The sequence below is a fragment of the Balaenoptera borealis genome (assembly GCF_965194805.1).
Source record: "Balaenoptera borealis genome assembly, chromosome: 14".
NCBI lineage: Eukaryota > Metazoa > Chordata > Mammalia > Artiodactyla > Balaenopteridae > Balaenoptera > Balaenoptera borealis.
Window position 1 is genome coordinate 84,191,072 of NC_138875.1, and position 22,023 is coordinate 84,213,094.

General features: G+C 48.2%; 1 protein-coding gene across 3 annotated transcripts in view; it reads left to right on the plus strand.

Annotated features, from left to right (window-relative positions):
* Positions 1-11,025: 11,025 nt before the first annotated feature.
* The window catches only part of MLXIP (MLX interacting protein), a 62,139-nt gene continuing 51,141 nt past the window's right edge, over positions 11,026-22,023 (plus strand). For 2 of the 3 annotated variants that reach the window (XM_082355883.1, XM_082355884.1), the window contains exon 1: positions 11,028-11,548. In XM_082355883.1, the coding sequence (XP_082212009.1) occupies positions 11,136-11,548 (413 nt within the window). In that variant the 5' untranslated portion in view covers positions 11,028-11,135. Of the gene's footprint in view, positions 11,549-22,023 lie in introns of all 3 variants that reach the window. The other variant, XR_014234526.1, reaches the window with a different exon arrangement.

Genomic DNA, 22,023 nt, shown 5'->3' on the forward strand with positions numbered 1-22,023 from the left:
GGAAATAAACAGAGACTAACATGGACCTGTTTTGGACTTCTGAAGCAGCCCCTTCTAGAATCCTCAGAACTCCAGCACTTCAGAGCTGTGTGACCTCAGGTAAGTATCTTAACCTATCTGGGCCCCAGCTTCCTCATCTGTAAAATGGAAAGAATAATTGTGCCTACTCAGGTTGCTGTGAGGATTAATACATGTAAATTAATCAGTACATGTGAAGTGCTCGGGACAAGCCCTGGCACATAGTAAACCTCAATAATGTTAGCTGCTATTGTTACTACCATTGTAGTTATTACCCTCAGGCACATCTAGACTCCAGAAATCCAGCTGCTAGAAAATGAAGCACAGGGAAAGGCATAATCGCCCACTCCCAGCTGCTTTGGGCTTGTCCTCTGAGTTACACTTGGCTCCCTGAAGACTCACCTCTCCCCCAAATGACTGACACTGGAGTTATCCACCAAGCTCGCCCAACGTGATCCAGAGCCTGAGTGGTGCCTTGTGGGATGACTAGAAGCCCACCAGGAAACAGGCAGAAGGGAAGACATTCCTGGTCGAGGGAAGGGCTTGAGCAAAGGGCTGGAGATTTGACAACACATCCCCGCTGCAGGCACTGGCTGCTCTATAAGACACGCCCAAGCAGGGAGCTTCAGGCCCGGGTCTCAGAGGAACAGCTCACTGGGGACTCATTTTTCCAGCCTCTCTCCTTTACCATTGCTCTCCCTCCACAGGCTCTGCGGGGGAAAGGCCTCTGGGAGGCAAGGACCAGAATGTGGTGCCAGGCCTGTGGGTCCTGTCTCCCTCTGGGGTACCCCTGGGTACACTGGTGCCCGTGGATGCACTGGATGACTTGGAGTCAATGGCTTTATCTCTTTAGACTTGGCCAGAGATAACAATCTGCTTTGCATCAAAGAATCTCAAGAGACTCTTAAATCCTGCTTTTCTCCCTCAGGGCTCTCTCAGTTATGAGCTCATTTGACCTCCTTGTCACCCTGGATAGTAGTTTAGAGCAGGGATCAGCCTCCCCATTATACAGATAAGAAAACTGAGGCCAGGGAAGTGACTGAACAAAGGTCCTGCAGGGACTCAGTGAAGAAGACTTTGGAACCCAGCCTGTCTTCCACTAGACCAGGGGTCAGCAGGTCTGGCCTGCCAGCTGTTTTTGTAAATAAAGTTTTATTGGTACACAGCCATGCTCATTCACTTACATATTGTCCCTGACTGGTTTCATGATACAACAGCAGAATTGAGTAGTTGCTACAGAGACTGGCTTGCAGAGTCGAAACTATTTACCACCTGGCCCTTTGCAGAAAAAGTCTGCCAACCCCTGCACTTGACCACACTTTCCTGTTGAAACACTGTGTGGTTGAAAGAATATGATAATAATAATGATATTAATGATAATAATAATAACAATAATAATTACCTACTATGTGCCAGACACCATGCAAGACTTTTCCTGAATTTTTTATTGATATGAAAGGGCATAGCTCAATGAATTTTCACTGAGTACACCGGCAAAACCAGCAACTGGATCAAGAAACAACCCCCTGGATGAACCCCCCTTCTAGTCACTGCCCCTTGAAGGGTAATCACTACCCCGACGTCTCTCTGCACAGATGTTTTCTAAACTTTAACATTTTCTGAACTTTCTATTCATGGAATCGTACAGAATGTGCTCTTTTGTGTCTGGCTTCTTTCACTCAGCAAGGTGTTTGTGAGATTCATCCATATTGTTGCATGTCATTGGAGTCATGACACTCCTGCTGATGGGCGTTTGGCCTGTTTCCAGTCTCCATGGAGTATTATGAATACGCAAGATATTGGACCTCATTTCACCCCGGCTTCAACATGAGAGGGGGACCAATTAGCCTCATTGTACAGATGTGAAGACTGAGGTTAGAGACCATGGTGCCCGTGAGGTGACACAGCAGGTAGGAAAAGCCCTCGGCGCAGGAGTCCCTGCCGTCCTGGCTCTCTGGCTTCCTCATTAGATTCTGGCTTGGAATCCCGCTGTGACTACAGACTGTTAGATCCCATTTATATGAAATTTCTAGAAAAAGCAAAACTATGGAAACAGAAGGTAGGGGCTGAGTTGTTTGGGGCTGGGAGCAAAAGACTGACCACAGAGGCAGGAGGGAATGATTTGGGGCAACTGAATTGTGAGAATAATTACACAACTGTATCAACTTATTAAAGCTCGTTGAATTGTACACTTAAAATTGGTGAATTTTATGGGATGTAAATTACACCTCAATAAAGCTCAAAAAAAAAAAAAAATCCCAAGCCCGCAGGCATCTATTTCTTCACGCCCCCCCCCCCACCCCCGTGCCTGAATTTTCCTTAGAGGTGTGAGGATGGCTGTGCAAACTGTCCACAGCTGTTGAGCCGCGGAACTCTTGTCGCTCCCCACCAGTCTGGCCTCTCCCTGCAAAGGCACGGGGGTCTCCCTCCCAGAGGTTTCATCTGAAGCAATGGGGATCCTGTTTGGCTTTGCTATATCCGACCTGCGCCCGGCGGGGGTCAGAGAGCCACGCGCAGCGGATGCACCGGCCCCAAACTGTTTCTCCAAGTAGTCCCCAGAGATGGCCTCTGCCTTTCAGTTTCTGCACTTGTTTATTTTCAAAGGGACGTTGCCAGACCGCTAGGCCCCCCCTGCCCTTTCATGGTTTGTTTTATGCAAGAGATTTCAGGAAGAAAGAGAGGAGGTAAAGTGACCTGAGACCAATTATTCTGCCGGCAGAGAACGGCAGCAGGCCCCAGCTGATAGGTTTGAGGGATGTGTGGGGTCAGAATGCTCCCTTGTTGCCCCCAGCCCCCAGAACAGGAATCCTGATAGTGTTAATAATCATTGCAAGGAATTCCCTGGTGGTCCAGTGGTTAGGGCTCCACGCTTCCACTGCTGTGGGCACGGGTTCCATCCCTGGTTGGGGAACTAAGATCCCACATGCTGCACAGCCATAAAAAGAAAAAGAAAAAAAGAAAGAAAAGAAAAGAAGAAAAAAGAAATCATTGCAAATATTCAACAATGGACACTGGAATAGTTTGACATGCATGTGCAAAAGGAATGACCCTCAGCCCATTCCTTACATCTTATTGCAAAATTCACTCCAAATGGCTCATAGACCAAAATGTCACTCTAAAAATTCTAGAGGAAAACACATAAGAGGATCTTTGTGACCTTGGGTTAGGCAAAGCTTTTTTAGACATGACATCAAAGGACTAACTATAAAAGAAAGAATTGATAAATTGGATTTCATCAAAATTTAAAACTTATGCTCTGCTAAAGACACTGTTAAGAGAATGAAAAAAAAAGCCACGGGCTGGCAGGTAATCTTTGCAAAACACTTATCTGATAAAGGACTTATATCTAGAATATATAAAGAACTCTCAAAACTCAGTAATAAAAAAGCAAACCCCCTGCTCCCACCCCCGCGCCAAAAAAACTAGCAAAATATTTGCACAGACATTTCATCACAGAAAATATACGGGGACTTCCCTGGTGGCACAGTGGTTAAGAATCTGCCTGCCAATGCATGGGACGTGGGTTCAATCCCTGGTCCAGGAAGATCCCACATGCCACAGAGCAACTAAGCCCGTGCACCACAACTACTGAGCCTGCGTTCTAAAGCCTGCGAGCCACAACTACTGAACCCACATGCCACAACTACTGAAGTCTGTGCGCCTAGAGCCTGTGCTCCGCAACAAGGGAAGCCGCTGTGATGAGAAGCATGTGCACTGCAAGAAAGAGCAGCCCCCGCTCGATGCAACTAGAAAAAGCCCGCGTGCTGCAACGAAGACCCAACGCAGCCAAACATAAATAAAATTAAAGAAAAAAAAAAAGAAAATATACGGAAGGCAAATGAGCACATGAAAGATGTTGAACATCATTAATTATTAGGGAAATGCAAATTAAAACCACAGCAAGATACCATTATACTCCCACTAGAATAGCTGAAAAGACCAGAATACCAAGTGCTGGTGACCATGCAGAGCAATGAAAACTCTCCTCCACTGCTGGTGGGACGGTAAAATGGTACAGCCATCTGGAAAATCATTTGGCAGATCCTTATAAAGTGAAGCCTAAACTTACCCTACAACCTGGCCATCCCACGCCTAGGTACTTACCTAAGAGAAATTAAAATGTACAAAAGCCTGTTTTCGTAATCACCAAAAACTGGAAACGACTAAATTGGCCTTCCACTGGTGAGTGGATAAACAAATTGTGATACAGTCATAAGATAAACTCAGCAACAAAAAGGAATGAAGTACAGACACCCTTGGCAACAGGGAAGCATCTCAGATGCACTTTGCTAAGTGAAAGAAACCAGACTCAAGGCTGCTTACTGAATGATTCCATTTACATGACATTCTGGAAAGGGCAAAACAATAGGGAGAAGAAGCAGAGCAGTGGTTGCCAGTGGCTGGGGTGGGGAGAGGGGTTGACTGCAAAGGGGTGAGACGGAATTTGTGTGTGAGACAGTGTTGGGAACTATCTTTTTTTTTTTGGTCACACCGCATGGCATTCAGGATCTTAGTTTCCTGACCAGGGATCGAACTTGTGCCAGGGAAGTCCCATTATTATTATTATTATTATTTTTTTGTATTCCACATCTTGATTGTGGTGGTGATTACACGACGGTATATGTTTGTCAAAATTTGTGGAACTGTACAAAAAAAAGAGAGAAATTTATGTAAATTATACCCCAACAAAATAAGACAAAAATAATAATAGCCAACATAGCACCACCTACTATGTGCCAGGCACTCTTGAAGCTCTTTACATATACATATATTAACTCACTCAATCCTCACGATAACCCAGAGAAGTAGGTATTAATTATTCCCAGTTTGTGAAAGTTTTGTCCCCAGAGCTGTCTCACCTTCTTAATTTCCTCGCCTTTGGTCTGATCCCTAGTGCCCTCTTCCTTCTGTAACCTTCACCTTCTCCTGTGGCTGTCTTCTCTCTCCCACAGACACAGCAGGAAAGGTTTCCCTTAACTTTTTTCCACTGAGGGGCACAGAGCTAATAATAAGGTTTAGCAGAGATTTCAAACTCAAATGCCTACAGGAACCAGGCAGGTAATGTAAATAGCAAAACTCACTGGGACGACAGGGAGTGGTGGGGACTGTGGAAAACTGGAGAGCTATGCTGTGTCTAAAGGGGATAGTCCCTCCTTAACTCCAGCTTCTACCATGTGGAAATAGTAAGAGCCCAGTGTTGTCAGAAAATCCTAACACCCTCACATTTATATGAAGTGTCATGATTTTTTTTTTTTTTTTTTTTTTTTTTTGGCCGCGTCGTGTGGCATGCGGCATGTGGCATCTTAGTTCCCTGACCAGGGATCAAACCCATGTCCCCTGCACTGGGAGCGCAGAGTCTTATCCATTGGACCACCAGGGAAGTCCCATGGTTTTTTAAATGTTAGCAAATAAAAAACTTGTTTGGATATTAGTTTTCACTCTTGTAAAGGCATGTTCATCCCTTTCTTTGCCTCCAAAATCACCCACAAAGTACAAGAAACCCAGATGCATGGACAGGAGGGTGGAGGGATGGAAATGAACTCTGCGAGGCGGAGGAAGACCAGACCCAAGTGCTGCAGAAGTAGATCTCAGTGAGAAGCAGGCCAGTCCTCGCCGAGAATCCCAGAAAGCCCCAGGACTGCAGAGAGCAAGGGACTGAAAATGGGGTTTGGTTGAAAATCTGTATATGAGACAGTCAGACCCTCACCCCCAAACCCCCCGCATCCTGCACACACCCCCATCTTGCACAGTCTCTGCTGACTGCCCCTCTCTCCCTTCTGCAGACAAGAGGTTTAGCATCTGGAGAAATTCAATCAGAGAAGCTCCAGAATCAGAGGCAGTAGGCACAGAGGCATGCAGGGAGGTTTTTAATAAGCCATCTAACATGATTTAATTTTTTAAAACTTTATTTTATTTAAAAAAAAAATCTTTAAAAATCATAATTTAGGGCTTCCCTGGTGGCGCAGTGGTTGAGAATCTGCCTGCTAATGCAGGGGACACGGGTTCGAGCCCTGGTCTGGGAAGATCCCACATGCCGCGGAGCAACTGGGCCCGTGAGCCACAATTACTGAGCGTGCGCGTCTGGAGCCTGTGCTCCGCAACAAGAGAGGCCGCGATAGTGAGAGGCCCGCGCACAGCGATGAAGAGTGGCCCCCGCTCGCCGCAACTAGAGAAAGCCCTCGCACAGAAACGAAGACTCAACACAGCCAAAAGTAATTAATTAATTAATTAATTAATTTTAAAAAATTATAATGAAAAAAATTCAGTTTTAAGTTTTACTTTATTTTTTTGCTCTGAGCTGTTTCTTGTGTCCCATATCTTTCTCTTACTTGAATTTTTGTTTTGCTGGAGAACAACCTCCAGTAATTCTTTCAAACATGGACTACACATGAAAAGGCGATTTAACCTGTATCCTCCAAGATTTATTGAGGTATAATTTACATAAGTAAACTTCACCCTTTTCAGGTATAAATTTCCATGGATTTTGAGAAACTTACACAGTCATATAACCACCACCATAACCAAGAGATATTTTCATCACCCCAAATAGTTCCCTTGTTCTTCTTTGTAGTTAGTTCCTGCCCCTCCAGCTCCTGGCAGGCACTAATCTGGTTTCTGTTCCTACCATTTTGCCTTTTCCAGATGTCATATAAATCAAATCAAACAATATATGGCTTTTTAGGTCTGGCTTCTTCTACTTGGCATAATGCTTTTGAGAGTCATCTAGAGTATTGTATTTATGGAAACGTTTGAAATCCAAACGTATAGTCATCATCGGTCATCAGTGCTGTTCACCAGATATTTCTGGCTGTCTGTTTTCTGGTCTTATGATGGGGTTGTACTTCCTGCCTCCCTTGTGCTTGGGTGGGGCCATGTGATTAGTTCTGGCTGGTGAGTTGCGAGTACTCATCACTTCTGGCTCAGACCATTTAATCGACCCCGTTGAGCTCTCTCTCCCCCTGCCACAGTGATGGGCAAGAGTCTGGGAGTGACTCTGACCAGCAGAGAGCACCGCCACCCTGTGATGGACACGTAGCCAATAGACAGGTAGCTTAAATCAGAAGCACGCCTGAGTGGTTTTAAGCCTTTGAGATTTGGGTGTAGTTTGTTATCAGGGCACAATCAGCCTATGCTGACCCGTGCAGAAGGTTTGCTTTTTCCAGCGCTGGGAAATTTTCTTTTATTGCTGCTTTAATTATTTCCTTTCTCCAATTTTTCCTCTCACTTTTACTTTCTTCTTCCTTTCTGGAACTATTAGGCAGGTGCTGGAACTTTTGTTGGAAGAATCCTCCACGTCACTTAACTTCCCTTTGTCCTTTCGGCAGTTTTCTGGGAGAAATTCTCAGATTAATCTTTCAGTTTATGACTGTGTTTTCCAGACTTATTCATTTTGCTAGTCAACCTGGCGTTTTTTAAAAATCATAATTTTGTATTCATTGTTTTCCAGGACCTCTATTTGCTTCTTTTTCATAATGGGTTGTTGCTTAATGTGTGCAGAATCTTCTACATTCTTTCTCGGGCTATTAATTATTTTTAAAGTCTTCTGTTTGTTCTGTTAACTTTATCCTTTCACTTGTTAGTTCTCAGGTAGCTTTCTTCCAGAGTGTTGGCTTTCCTTAATTGTTTACCGACATTTGCTGGTCTGTAATACTTTGTATTGGGGATTTTTTTTTTTTTTTTTTTTTTTTTTTTCTGCACTGTGCAGCTCGCGAGATCTTGGTTCCCTGACCAGGGATTGAACCCGCCTCCTCGACAGTGAAAATGCGGAGTCCTAACCACTGGACCGTCAGGGAATTCCCTGTATTTGGGAATTCTTATTTGCCTGTTTGCTGATTTGATTACCATGTAGCGCTGCTTCTGATTTTTGGGGAGAAGATGGTTATCCTATGAGATTCTCTGTTCTTATGGTTTGTCAGGTGTGGAAGCTCTTTGTCCTTCATGGGAGTTGTTGGCTCCCCGGGGGCACTGCCCTGTGTGTCCCCCCGGGCACTTGCTGTTGCTACCCACTACTCAGTAGGGGGGGGCGGGCAGTCATCTGCAAACTCTTCTATATTTTCCAGAAAACTGCCCTTGAGACCTCTTTCTAGCCATTGATTTGTGAGCCTGGAGCAACCTCCAGATCTCACTCTTGGTGGTCCTCTGCTTTTAACTGAATTTTTAACTGCTTTTCCTCAAGTCTTGCTTCTCTTCTAATACAGTCTTTAGGAATTTATGGTGAGGATTAAACAAAGCATGTTTGTGCACGGAATATGGCCTATACGTTGCCAGTTTGCAACTTCAGCCTTAAGAGTTTATCTCCTCCCAGGAAATTGATATTTATTTATATATATATTTTAAAGTATTAATATATATCCTTGCGACTTCCCTGGTGATCCAGTGGTTAAGACTCCATGCTTCCACCGCAGGGGGCGCGGGTTCGATCCCTGGTCAGGGAACTAAGATCCCACATGCCGAGCAGTGTGGCCTTAAAAAAAATTTTTTTAAAATAAAAGTATGTATCCTTCCACATAGATGCCTTTTGTGTTAAGAAACCAAAGAGAAATAAAGAGTACCCTGCAAAGAAAAAAGGTATACAAGTAATAATTGTCTCTTTTGGGAATTAGAAAATAGTCACCCCCCCCCCCAGAGATAACCAGTGTTAACATTATGGTGCACTTCTGACATACACACATATATATATGAATTTTAAAAAATTGGGGACTTCCCTGGTGGTCCAGTGGCTAAGGCTCCGCACTCCCAATGCAGGGGGCCGGGGTTCGATCCCCGGTCAGGGAACTAGATCCTGCATGCACAACTAAAGATCCCCTGTGCCACAACGAATATCCCTTGTGCCTCAACTAAGACCTGGCTCAGCCAAATAAATAAATAAATAAATAGTTTTAAAAAACTGATATCAAGCTACTGTTAACTTTTTATTTTTTTTGGCTGTGCCGTATGGCTTGCAGGATCCTAGTTCCCCAACCAGGGATCCAACTCGTGCCCCCTGCGGTAGAAGTGCAGAGTTCTAACCACTGGACTGCCGGAGAATCCCCACAGCTAACTTTTTAAAAGTTGTTTTTCCACCCAACAACATATTATGGACATCTTTCCATGTCAATAAATATACATTTGCATCATTTAAAATGCAGTGTTTCGTTATATTGGGGACTATAATATATTCAATGAATTCCCGCTTGTTAGACATTACGTTGTTTCTAATGCCCACTCTTTACAAATGATGCTGTATTCACCATCCTTGTACCCACAGCCTTAGGATAATATCATAGAGGTGGGATCACTGTATCAAATGTGGCTGGGCATTTAAGCGTTTACCAAGGAGAAGAGTCTTCGAATAAAGGAAGGCAACTCAAAGGGTGGACCTTCAGACGTTTGCAGCCAGAGTTGGGAGCAGTGGTTTGGGCAAGTGGGGAGACCCTCAAACTCACACCGGCTGCCAGTCCGTCTGGCCTGTCCCTGCTTGGAGACATCCAGGGAAGGAGTTAGTTCCGCCACTTTGGTAAGAGACATTTGTCCCAACACGCTCCCCTTTAGGAGGCCCTTGTCAGGAGGAAGGCGGGGGAGGGAGCTCAGCCTCCACCCGAATCTGGAAGTGAAACTGGCTTCAAAGCAGAGCACAGGAGCAGCAGCAGAGGACACCGGAGGCCCTGCTGAGACTAGAGTGGGAGCTCCTGCCCCAGGGACGTCACTGGCCCTCTTGCTGGCCTGTCATCCCCTACCGTCCCTACGTGGCCCCCACCCCAGGCTGGCTTTGAGCCCCTTGACAGCTTTCTATAAATGTCATCTCTTAGGTTGGACCATAGGAAATTACTGTTTCTATAGTGAAAAGTGGTTGAGTATTGGCAATTTCTAGGTGCCTCTGGTCTGGCTGCTTCAGTTTCTTCAGTCTGTAGTCCATTTAACACTCAGCGCTCATTCTCTGCTAGGCACTGTGCTAAGTACTTTATAGTCATTTTTTAACTGTCACAACTTTCTGAGACATAGGAATCATTTCCCACTTGACAGAGAAGAAAACTGTGGCTCAGAATTGGAATTGTTTAGGGGCTGGTTTGCCCTTCAAATTTAAGATCTTAGCAATAATGACAGTATTTTGAGTTTTAGTGGCTCTGTCACGTACTAGTTGCGATGCCCTGGGAAAGTGCCTTAACTAACGTTGACTAAAAAGGCAGGTTCCACCTTTGTGGAGGTGAGAAGCGTTAGTGATCTTTCTTTTTTTAATTAATTAAGTAATTAATTTTTGGCTGCGTTCGTTGGGTCTTCGTTGCTGAGCACGGGCTTTCTCTAGTTGCGGCGAGCAGTGGCTTCTCTTGTCGCAGAGCGCAGGCTCTAGGCGCCCAGGCTTCAGTAGTTGTGGCACGTGGGTTCAGTAGTTGTGGCTCGCGGGCTTGGTCGCTCCGCGTCATACGGGATCTTCCCAGACCAGGGCTCGAACCTGTGTTCCCTGCATTGGCAGGCGGGTTCTTAACCACTGCGCCACCAAGGAAGTCCAATGAAGCTTGCTTTCGCGTTGGAAAAACCCCTTTGGTATTCAGCGACTCAGTTTTATCAATAAAATGCGGACAAAACCCACAGCGCCCAGCAACATCTGTGAAGAGCCACAGTTCCGGGCCCTGCAGGGCCTGGGAGACGGAAGGAGCGCCACCCCCACCCACCACGTGGAGCGCCCGCCCGGCCTGCGGCGAGGCCGCAGAACGATTCCCCGGAGCGTGGGGCGGGATCGGCACGGCCCGCTTGGCCAACGCCTCTCCTAGGCCAAGACACTGGAGAGTGGCACCACCCGGTTACCAAGTCCCGCAGCACCCCGGAGGGAAGGGGGTGGCGAGGGGCGGGGCCGGGAGGCGTGGCCTCTGCCTACCCCTGCCCCCCTTTTTTGTCCGCCCAGACACGGAAAGGTTCCCCTGCGCCTTTAAGAGGCCGAAGCGGACACCCGATTGGCCGAGACGCGCCGGTGACGTCACGCCGGGGCCGGCGCCGAGGCGGCCCTGACGGCCCGTGCCCTCCCCCTCCCGCCCCGCCGCGCGCTCGCGGACAGTCGGCGCGCGGGCCGGGCCGGCGCCCCGTCACCCTTGCTCACCCGCGTCGCCCCGGGCTCCGGGGGATGCCCCCGGCCGGGCCCCCCCATGGCCGCCGACGTCTTCATGTGCTCTCCGCGCCGGCCCCGCAGCCGGGGCCGCGCGGTGCTGCTCAAGCCCCAGGTGCCCGAGGACGACGACGACTCGGACACGGATGAGCCGTCTCCGCCGCCCGCCTCCGGCGCGGCCACCCCGGCCCGGGGCCACGCGAGCGCCGCGCCACTGCCGCCCAAGGCCGGGTCGGGCAGCGAAGAGCCTCCGCGCCGCCAGCAGATCATCCACAGCGGCCACTTCATGGTGTCGTCGCCGCACCGCGAGCACCCGCCCAAGAAGGGCTACGATTTCGACACGGTCAACAAGCAGACGTGCCAGACCTACAGCTTCGGCAAGACCAGCTCCTGCCACCTGTCCATCGACGCCTCGCTCACCAAGCTCTTCGAGTGCATGACCCTGGCCTACAGGTAGGACCGGCCGGCCCCACCTCTCGAGCGGGGCTCCCTTTGACAAAACAAGCGTGGAGGGCTGGGCCGCCTGGGGACCTCTTGGCTTCAGGCATTCCCTTTGGGTCTTCCCTCTTCGGGAGGGTTTATGGGTCTGGGGTCCCTAGTGGAAGCGAGAGGGGCGGGGGTCCTGGCCTCTTCCCTGTCAGCAGGGCTTGGGTTCTTCCGGCTTCACGTTCCCCATCCAGGCCCTCACCTCCAATTCCGAGGCCACCGATTTCGGATAAGAAAAAGCTGTAAATACAGGCTGTACCTTGTGTTACGCGACTTTATCCACCCTTCCCCCAAAAGCTTTGTGTGTTTCCAGCAATTGCCAGTAGTGGTTAGGACCACCTGTCCAGGGTGGCTTAAAGTCGCTGGTTCCAGTACTTAATGGTTGAGTCAAATTTCCGAGCCTGTTTCCTCCTTTATAAAGAGGGGATGACGGTAGTGTCTGCCTCCATTGGCTGCTGTGGGGATGGAACGAGATAGGTAAAGTGCTTATTCCAGTGCCTGGCACATAATTAGTTGCTCCAGAAGTGTGAGCTACTTTTCTTATTGTCCCAGCAGAGGGAGGCTGGGTCCTCTCACATCCCCTTTTATTGGGAAGCCCTCCCCCAACTTCGGAGGGGCCCTGGGTGCCTCCTAGGAAGACTTGGAGCCACAGCTCTTGGAGGTGCAGGCTGTCCTCCTGGCAAGCTGGAGGGTTCTTGGGCTGGCTCTGAAACATTATATGGAGATGTCAGTGTTTAGGGCAGGCATCCCAGGCACCATCCTGACCCACAGGTCATCCTGACCCACAGATCTCCGGCTCTAGGCGGAGATCCCTTTTTTCTAAGTCACAGAAATGCGTGGTCCTCACGGGTTAACGTGTCCTTTCAGTCTCCCTTTCTCGGTGTGTTTGTTAGGTATTTGCTTCAGATAATTTCTGCCTCAGCAGCAGAACCTCTGCGGACCAGCTGCAGTACAGAGCAGCCCAGCCCTGCCCAAAGCCCATGATAGCATCTCCGCAGAGTGGAGGTGACTGCAGTCGTAACTGGGCTGGCTGGGGTTGTCTCAGGTCTAGTCTGCAGGCAGCGCAGGGGAAGTTTCCTTGGAGACTCCAGAAACAGTGTAAAGAAGAGTAGGAACGTTACCCTCACCACCACCCCCCTTTTTTTGGAGAGTAGGGAGCCCCAAATATATCCAAGGTACACATTTACCTGAAGTTGAAACACTAGATATACATGGCTCCGGGTGGCATTTTCCCCTCTGGAATAAATGATTAGTCAACTTGTTCCTTTGTTATGTTCCTGAAACGCACCCCACTCTTCCCGCCCCCATTTCCTCTCTTGAAGGCTTCCCTGATGGTTTGTTTGCCACATGGCTGCATTACATTACCCAGAGCTCTCCTACAACCCCCCTTGCGTGGCACATTGGTTAGGCTCTGCTCTGATTCTCTGGTCTTGCCAGCTTGAGCTGGCACTTAGCCTGTGAAGATGTTCTGTTTTTTTTTTAAGAAAAAAACCAAACGGCATTGAGATTGCAGCCCTCTGCCCTCGTTTAGCCCTGCTTACCCAGTCTCAAATTTTGAGCACTTCACTGGAATCAAACGCAACTAGATTGTAGCATATGCTACAGTGTGAGAGAGCCCTTTCAAACAAAATTGGAGGTGAAAGACAGGAATGTGCTTTATTAAGCGAACTTAATCCTCTTCTTTATTTTAATATAAACTTGTCCGCGTACAAAGAGAGAATGGTTGATTGAGTAGCGGGAGGCATGGGCTCGAAAGCACTCACCTAAGCTCTGCTGAAGGAAAAATAAACCCGTCTCCCCGCTTTGCCCTCAGTTTGGATAACCTAAAGGCTTATTATTAAATAACACCAAAGAATTTTAGTAATGATATTTTTTTTTTCACTTCTTTCAAAAATATTTTGGCAACTGTCCATTGCTCATTTAACTTTCTTGGTTGCAAAATGCACCCTTAGTTTGGTCTGAGGCTTACCTTGTTCTTCAGGACCTCCAGCCCCTTTGGCTCTCCTGCTTTGCTGTTATTCCCCAGGCAGAGTCCTGCCACCGCAGGTCCCCGATATGTGTCCACCTAGTAATTTCTCATGAAGATGCTCTTTGTGTCTCCGCGTGAGGCTCGTTTGGATGGCCCCAGAGTTGAGTTGGCAGTGTGGAACCCGGGTACAGATTGACAGAGGAGTGACTCAGAACCAGTTGTCTGGGCTGTAGCCTCTGGCCCAGAAAGCAGCATGAGAACAGAAGTGAGTTTCTGACCTCAGCTGTCCTGTCACGACCACTAGCTGGCTTTCAGAGAAGGGGGGTTGAGATATGGGGGGCAGGGAGGAAAGAAGAGTTAACCCCAGAGGTGGCCTAACTTCCCTTTCAGTGCGGTGTGAGCCTTCATCACTGTTTTCCAGGTTTTCTGCTCCTGGGGCTGAGGGGAAGGCCAGCTGGGCCTCCTCTTCTGTCTGACTGTTTGTGGCCTAGGCTCTTTCTAACTTCAACTTCCTGTCTGTCCCCTGGCCTCTTCGTTCTAGCCGCCTAACTCTCCCTGGTACACTCTGTGCTTTTTTTTTTGGTTTGGTTTCCTGTTAACTGCTGCCTCCCAGCTGTTTCCAGATGAGGCTCAACAGCTCTTTGGGGGAGGAACTAAGTGCAGGGGAAGTTGTGGTTGTTTTTTCCCCAGTCGTGTGAAGTGGCCTAGGGGCTCTGAATGTGATCTGTCCCTGAACGTGCAAAGTCTTGAACTCCTGAAGGGTCTTTGGCAAGACTGACTTCGGGTGGGGGAATAGGGTCTTTGAGGAGTTGGGACTAGGTGTGAATGTGCCCCGTGGTCCACCTGGGCAAGTGACAGTGCGGATGGATTCCAGCTTCATGCAGCTGGCATGCACGTCCTTCCCACGCTGTGGTGCTGAGAAGCCCTGTAGTGAAACATCTTGCTTTGGTCCCGCAGTGTGCGTTCAATTACTGGGACGTTTGGGAGGGGAAGAAGTCGCCTCTCCCCAAGGCAGAGCTTAGAAGTTCATGGCTTACCTTCTCTAAGGCTTCCTGTCTGCCACTGTAAAATGGGCAGGATAAAGCTCCCCTGCAGGGTGGAAGTGAGGATTAACTGAGATAATGTCTGTGAATGTGTCTAGTACCCGGCAAATAAGAGGCAAGAGGAGGTTTAATGGGCTGAATCCATTCTGCGTCCTCATTCAGCTGACATTTATTAGGAGCCCAAGTTTCTCATCTGTAAACTGAGGGAAATAACGTGTCTGACTGGGGTCTTTAGTGTGGCTTTCCAATGCCTGCCTGACAAATGCTAGATGGATGCATTCTTGGTTTGTCCATACTTTCTAAGGCTCCACAGAGGAGCTATGTACTCTAGAACATAGTTCATGGTTCTTGCCCTCTTAACACTGTGAGGAATGTCACACATGTAAATCACCCACGCGGATTCTGAACACATCTAGTAGATAGCTTTTTGTGGTTGGTTTTGGTTTCACTTGTCTCTCTCTCTCTCGTTTTTTTTAAATTTACGTTATTTTTGGCTGCATTGGATCTTCGTTGCTGTGTGCGGGCTTTCTCTAGTTGCGGCCAGTGGGGCCCACTCTTCATTGTGGTGCGCGGGCCTCTCATTGCGGTGGCCTCTCCTGCTGCGGAGCACGGACTCTAGGCACACGGGCCTCACCAGTTGTGGCACGCAGGCTCAGCAGTTGTGGCCCATGAGCTCTAGAGTGCAGGCTCAGTAGCCGTGGTGCACAGGCCCAGTTGTTCCGCGGCACGTGGGATCCTCCTGGACCAGGACTCGAACCCATGTCCCCTGCAATGTCAGGTGGACTCCCAACCACTGCACCATGAGGGAAGCCCATCGCTTCTCTTTTTATGTAATTCTTTATTAGGGAATCTTGGTGGGAATGTCTGGGGGGCGGGGGAAGAGACAGTCCTTTTATGTATTTAAAGATAAGCAGTAGCTTTCTGGACAGTGGATTTCTGCTCCAGTGGATATTTGAGGAGACCTTTTAATTTGGACTTGTAAGATAACCTTGGGATACAAGTTTCTAGAATGTAACCCTGTATACATATGTATAGTTACCCTCTGTTCCTGATCCCCAAGGATTAAAGGTTTAGAGCATCTCGTCCTCCAAGTTTTAAGTTTTCCATAGAGGAACTTTCTAATCCTAGGTGCAATAACTAGCTGTAAATGGGAACCATTCACACAAATGACTAAATTAGTTTTATTCTTCTGCAACCATGCTGAAGAGAAGCAGTTTCTCTTCTCTTGCGCTTTCTTTGGTCTTTAATCATAATATGGTGTCCATTAAAGGGCCGCACGGAGATGGGAGTGTGGGCTGCAGAGATGAGAAAAGACCGTCTCTGTCCTCCAGGAACTCACAAACCTGGGGTGGGGGTAAACAGACAGTTGTAAAACAGTTAGCAAGGGCTGTGATAAACAACGTGAACCAGGTCCAACGGCAGCACCAAGCAGGGTGGTGAAGCCAGTGTGTGTGTGTGTGTGTGTGTGTGTGTGTTTGCATAATCGGGATCAGTGTGGACAGTTTCCCCTGACATTGGGGTTTCATACCTATCTCCCCTTCCCCGTGTTAACTGTCAAAAATTATGCAGGAAGCCCCAGAGTTCCTTTTGCCTATCTTCTCCTTGTTGGTAGTCCAGGACCAAATTTCCTTTTTCTGTAGAGGCTGAATGGCTGATTGCCGTCCTGATGGAAGGGCGAAGAAGGGTGATCAAATTGGGAAGAGCCCGGGGAAAGGGGTTGGAGGGGAGCGTGGAGGGAGTTCATTTGCTAGGGTGGGAGGAGGGAAGAAAATTCGCACCAACTGAGCAACTACCGCCCTCCTGGAGTCTCTATGTTATCCTAAGTCACAATAACCCTCTCAGGCAGGTGATGGTGGAATTCCTATTTTTAAAACTTAAAAAAAAAAAAAAAAAAAAGGAAAGAAGACCTGAGCACAGAAGTTAATTTGCCCTGTTGCTGGGAGGTGAGGCAGCTTGTCCAAGGCGGTGTCTCTGGGAGCTGAAAAGGAGTTGAAAAGTCACCTCCCTCATCTTCTCACAGAAGCCTGCAGTTCCGTAAGAGAGGAGGTGAAAGCGCCAGTTCCTCTAGGAATGTAAGGCGGGAGAAACCAAGATGGGGAAAACAAATGCCCTTAGGCAGCTCCATGCCCTTCCTCGGGCTGCCCTTCCCCACTGGTAAAATCCTGCCCTTCCTTCGAGACTGTGGCCCTGCCGTCCTTCTCAAAGGGAGTGAACTCCACGATCCTCTGCAAATCCACGACCTTATTGGTTCTGCGTGGTATTCTTCCATAGACCTGACTTCCCAAGATTCCTGCTCTCTTCACCTTTGACTTTCCCACGGAGCCTAACAGTTGCCTGGCACGTACTGGGTGGCTGAGAACTACACGTGGAATTGAAAAGGGAAGCTCAGGGGCCTAGCGGCCAACGTCAGCAACTTGCCTCTGGTGAACCTTGTTTATCTTCAGCTCTGCAAAGACAAACACACCCTCTGTGGAGCACTGACTGCTTCAGGGGTGTTGGTGGGGAGTGGGACAGCGAGGTGGTGTTTTGCTGGGTGGTGTTTGTGTTGTGACCCACACGGACTGGGGTTGTAGGCAGATGAGTGGCCCCTCGAGACGTCCACGTCCTAATTCCCGGGACCTGTGAATATGTTAGGTTACATGGCAGAGAGGCATTAGGGTTGCTAATCAGCTGCCTTTAAAATGGGGAGATTATTTTGGATTATGTGGGTGGGCCCAGTGTGATCAATCACAAGGGTCCTTGAACGTAGACGAGGAAAGCAGAAGAGAGGACCAGAGAGGGAGCAGCAGGAGAGAGACTTGGCCTGATGCTGCTGACTTGGAAGGTGGAGGAAGGGGCCATGAGCTAAGGGATGTAGGCGACCTATAGAAGCTTGAAAAGGCAAGGAAACAGATTCTCCCCTGGAGTCCTCGGAAGGAACCCAGCGCTGCTGACATCTTGATTTTAGCCCCAGAGACCCATTTCAGACTTCTGAGCTCCAGAACTGTAAGACAGTAAATTTGTGTGGTTCTAAGCCACTAATTTTGTGGTCATTTGTTACAGCAGCAATAGGAAACTAATACAGACTGGTTTCAAAAGTTTCTTGAGGTGATGTTTTTAAGCACATAACACATGTATAAAAGTCTTTCTGAAGGCGTCTTCCCCCACAGGAGAGCATAGCAGCCCACCCTGCAGTTACGTCAAGCTGTGCTGAGTGTATTAGGCACCACTTCAGGGGATCTAGTGATAGGAGGGCCCGCGATATAAAAGAAAGTCTGTAAAGTGGTCTTATCCTGGTTCCCTTGCACAGTTTCCAGAGTAGGGTATTGTAGAAAGTTAATAGTACTTATCTTTAAGGATTCTTATATGGCTGATGAAAAATTCAGAGTGTGAGCTCCTGTTCCCCAGAATTGAGTTACTTCTTGGGTATGAAATGTGCAGTTCAGACAGCAAATATCTTAGGTATTTTGTATCTTGTTGGAATTCTGTCTGTGGTTAGAATTCCAGGCCACAGGGCTTGAGTTTTAGGCAGAGCTCTTTTGGCCGCATGGATCAGGGACCCTCTGGTGCTAGCGCATGTAATGGGGGTTTATTGCAGGGATCAGGAAGGGTGCTGGTACTCCCGTGAACCTCCAGGGTTACCAGGACTGCCGGACTTCAGTGGACACTGGAGTTGGGTCCCAGGGCACTGTGGGCCCTCGGCAGGGGGAGCTTGCCCTTTCCTTAAGGTTCACCCCCATCAAGTGACTCAGCTCCTCTCTCAGGCTCTGCTTTTCTTTGGGATCTTCTGCTTCCAGCTGGCGCTCTCACCTGCTGCCCTGCTCTTCTCTGCTTCAAAGCTCTTGCTTATGGGAGCTTCTGCGTCTGCCTGACTAGAGCTCGCCCATGGCCTGTGTTTCGCACACAGACCTGCTTAGAGCTTCCCATTACTGTCAGTGCTCTTTGCCAATTGTCTAATTAAATTAGTCCATCGTCTCCAATTCAGGTACTTGAGAAGGAGACCAGCAGCGCCCTCCCTCTCTGAGCAGAACCTCAGGGACCCCAGAGCGTGAGTCGAGCCATGGCCTTTGGACAGGATGCCCTTTCCTTCCAGAAGTATTAGTCAGGCCTCTGTTGTGTGCCAGGCACTGTTCTAGCCCTTCAGGGTACAGTAGTAAACAGGACCGATTAGTCATCTGCCTTCATGGCATTTATATTCTTTTTTTTCTTTCAGTTTTATTGAGATATAGGTGACATACAGCCCTGTACACATTTAAGGTGTACGGCACAATGACCTGACTTACAGGTATTGTAAAATCATGGAGTTTGTTGTCGGGGGATTCAGTGTGCAAATCAGGTCTGTATCGTTACTGCAGTAAAGAACATAAAACACGCTGGGAGATGGAAAGTGATGGGGGTGGGCAGGGTGGGGGACACCGTATCTCGGCGGGTCGGAGAAGTGTTCTGATGAGGTGACATTTCAGGTTGAACTGAAACCTGAGTGGCGAGTGGGAACCAGACGTGGGTAGTCATTCCAGGCGGTGGAAGAGCCCGAGGCAGAGGCCCAAGGTGGAATGAATTTGGCACATTCCGGGGCTAGGAACAAGGCCAGCGTGGCTAGAACACTGAGGGCAGGGTGAGTGGTAGGAGAAGAGGAGGGAAGGGGCCTTGCTGGGTGGTAAGAGGTTAGGATCTTTGCTCATTGCTCTGGGAGTTGGCTTGTTGAGGCTGCTCGGTGGGGACTAGGGGATGGAGGGCAAGGGGAGCGCACGTGGGTCCCAGAGTGGGGGCAGTGGAGGTGGTGAGAAGTGCGTGGATTCAGGGCGGGTTTGGGCTTGCCGGTGGATCGGACCTAGGGGATGTAAGAAAAGAATCAGCAGGGACCCTGAGGGTTCTGGCCTGAGCCGTGGGGGCCAGGGCTGCAATGAGGAAGCCGAGGGAGCCCCGGCAGCCGCGTGGGGACGCTGCTGTGGGGCGCTGTGCACTGAACTTGGCCACGTGGGCCGTGGGCGGAGCAGCTCCCGGGAAGGGGCTGCGAGGGGCTGTCAGCATCGGGGGACACCGTGGTGTCCAGGGAGGTCCTCACTGTCGCCAGAGCAGTTCTCCACTTAGCCCCGACCAGTCTAGACCAGTCCAGGCGCCGGGCTTCTTTCTTCTGTCCCAGCTGCTCTGTCTTGCCTCCCTAACCCCTGTTGTGCCTCATGAGGGGCCAGTTGGCCATGGGAGGTTTTGGCGTTTTTGAGCTTGTATTTGGGATGGCAGTTTTTTTTGTTTTTTGTTTTTTGCTGTGAAATATATACTATCATATCCCGAATGATATTTTTTACTCACTTGGGTCTGGTTGTGGTAGAGGAGTACCGCCTGGTCTTGAATGCCCTACGAGGAAACTTCTCCAGATCTAGCATTCCTAATGTGTTTGGGGTCAAACTGCACCATCAGACAAACCTTCTAGAAGGAGGCAGTGTAGAAGAGGTTATTTGGTAGCTCCAGAAGGACGTACAAGATCTGGAAAAATAATTCCAGAAACTGAATTCCTTGTCGATAGCTTTTGAGTCTCAGAAGTGAACGTAAAGAATCCGGTTGAGGAACAGTGAGGAGTGAGGCCAGGGAGAAAAGAGCTCATAAAGGGACAGCAGGGAGAACGAGGCTGCAGGTAGGAGCAGCAGTGCGGAGGGGACCCCGTGGGGGTGTTGTTAGCACAGTTACACTGTTGAGGAATATTCTGTGCCTAGGAGGGTCTGTTTTGAACGCTAGTTACCACTTCTTCCCTCTGTGGCTTGTGGGCATAGGGAAGAAGGCAGCCTCTCTTGCTCTGTCACCATGGAACAGTCATCAAAACAAAAAACAGCTTCTTATGTAGAAAGTAGGAGAATTAACCTAGCTTCCAGATATTTACCCAGTATTCTGGCTTTTTAAAAATCTTATATTTGTATTTGTATGGAAATATGTATGGAAATATGTTAATATAAATGTTTCAGACATTACATGAAATTTCTAAAAATCTTATATGTTCTGGTATAATGTTATAAGTAATAATCCTAGTTATTACTTTAAAATATATATCTCAGAAATAACTAATTTTCTTGTCAACTGCATTATTATGAACTTTCATCAAATCTTTAACCGTGGTCATTTTTAAGTCTTTTGTCATTTACAGACAGTTCTGGGTGTACTCTGATGATTTTGCAAATATGTTCCTATAAAAGGGTTTCATCTTCAAGAAATTCATGGAAAAGACTCTGACAAGTACAGGTTTCTGGTAACTGACTGTACTGCTGAACTGAATGAATAAGCATTTTCAGAACTCTAATGAAAAACTGATGAACTCATAAAAGTGCTAACAAAAGATCAAGATGAAAAAAAAAATTAATTACATGGGACTGAGTGAACTGATGAGGATGAGTATAATTTTTGTGACTTTCTGTCTGAATTAAAAAAAAAAAAAAAATCCCACAGGACTCAGAGGCAAAGAATATACAAATCAATTTTCACTGCAAAGTAAAGGAGCTGTTACAGTGGAGGATTACTGGACTGAATGTCAATATTATGACATAGTATGAGTGTGTTTCATGTTTGGTAATTGCAATCATTGTTGCTTTTGTTGTGGTCATCCATGTACAATGCTTGGTGTCAGTCTATTTATCTCTTGTAAAAATAAAATACAGTGTGTGTGTGTGTGTGAAAAAAAAAAAAAAAACCAACCAAGGGCTTTCCTGGCAGCTCAGTGGTTAGGAATCCACCTACCAATGCAGGGGACATGGGTTCGAGCCCTGGTCTGGGGAGATGCCACATGCCGCGGAGCAACGAAGCCCGTGCGCCACAACTACTGAGCCTGCGCTCTAGAGCCCGTGAGCCGCAACTCCTGAGCCCATGCGACACAACTGCTGAAGCCCGTGCGCCTAGAGCCTGTGCTCCGCAACAACAGAAGCCACCACAATGAGAAGCCCGCGCACAGCAACGAAGACCCAATGCAGCCAAAAATAAATAAATAAAATAAATAAATTTATTAAAAAACAAAACAACAACAAAAAACAACCTAAAGAACCCCTTCATATGCTCAGGTGGTAACTGACCCATTTGCAAATGGACTACCTCATCTTATGGGACCTGCCCAGATAGCTGGATACTACGCTTTCTAGAGAAAGTGAATTTATAAATTCCTCTTATTTATTAAAATGAAACACTTTCGGACTTCCCTGGTGGCGCAGTAGTTAAGAATCCGCCTGCCAATGCAGGGGACACGGGTTCGAGCCCTGGTCCGTGAAGATCCCACGTGCCGCGGAGCCGCTAAGCCCGAGCGCCACAACTACTGAGCCCAAGTGCCACAACTACTGAAGCCCACGTGCTGAGCCGGTGCTCTGCAACAAGAGAAGCCACCGCAATGAGAAGCCCGTGCACCACAACGAAGAGTAGCCCCCGCTCGCTGCAACTAGAGAAAAGCCTGTGCGCAGCAACGGAGACCCAACGCAGCC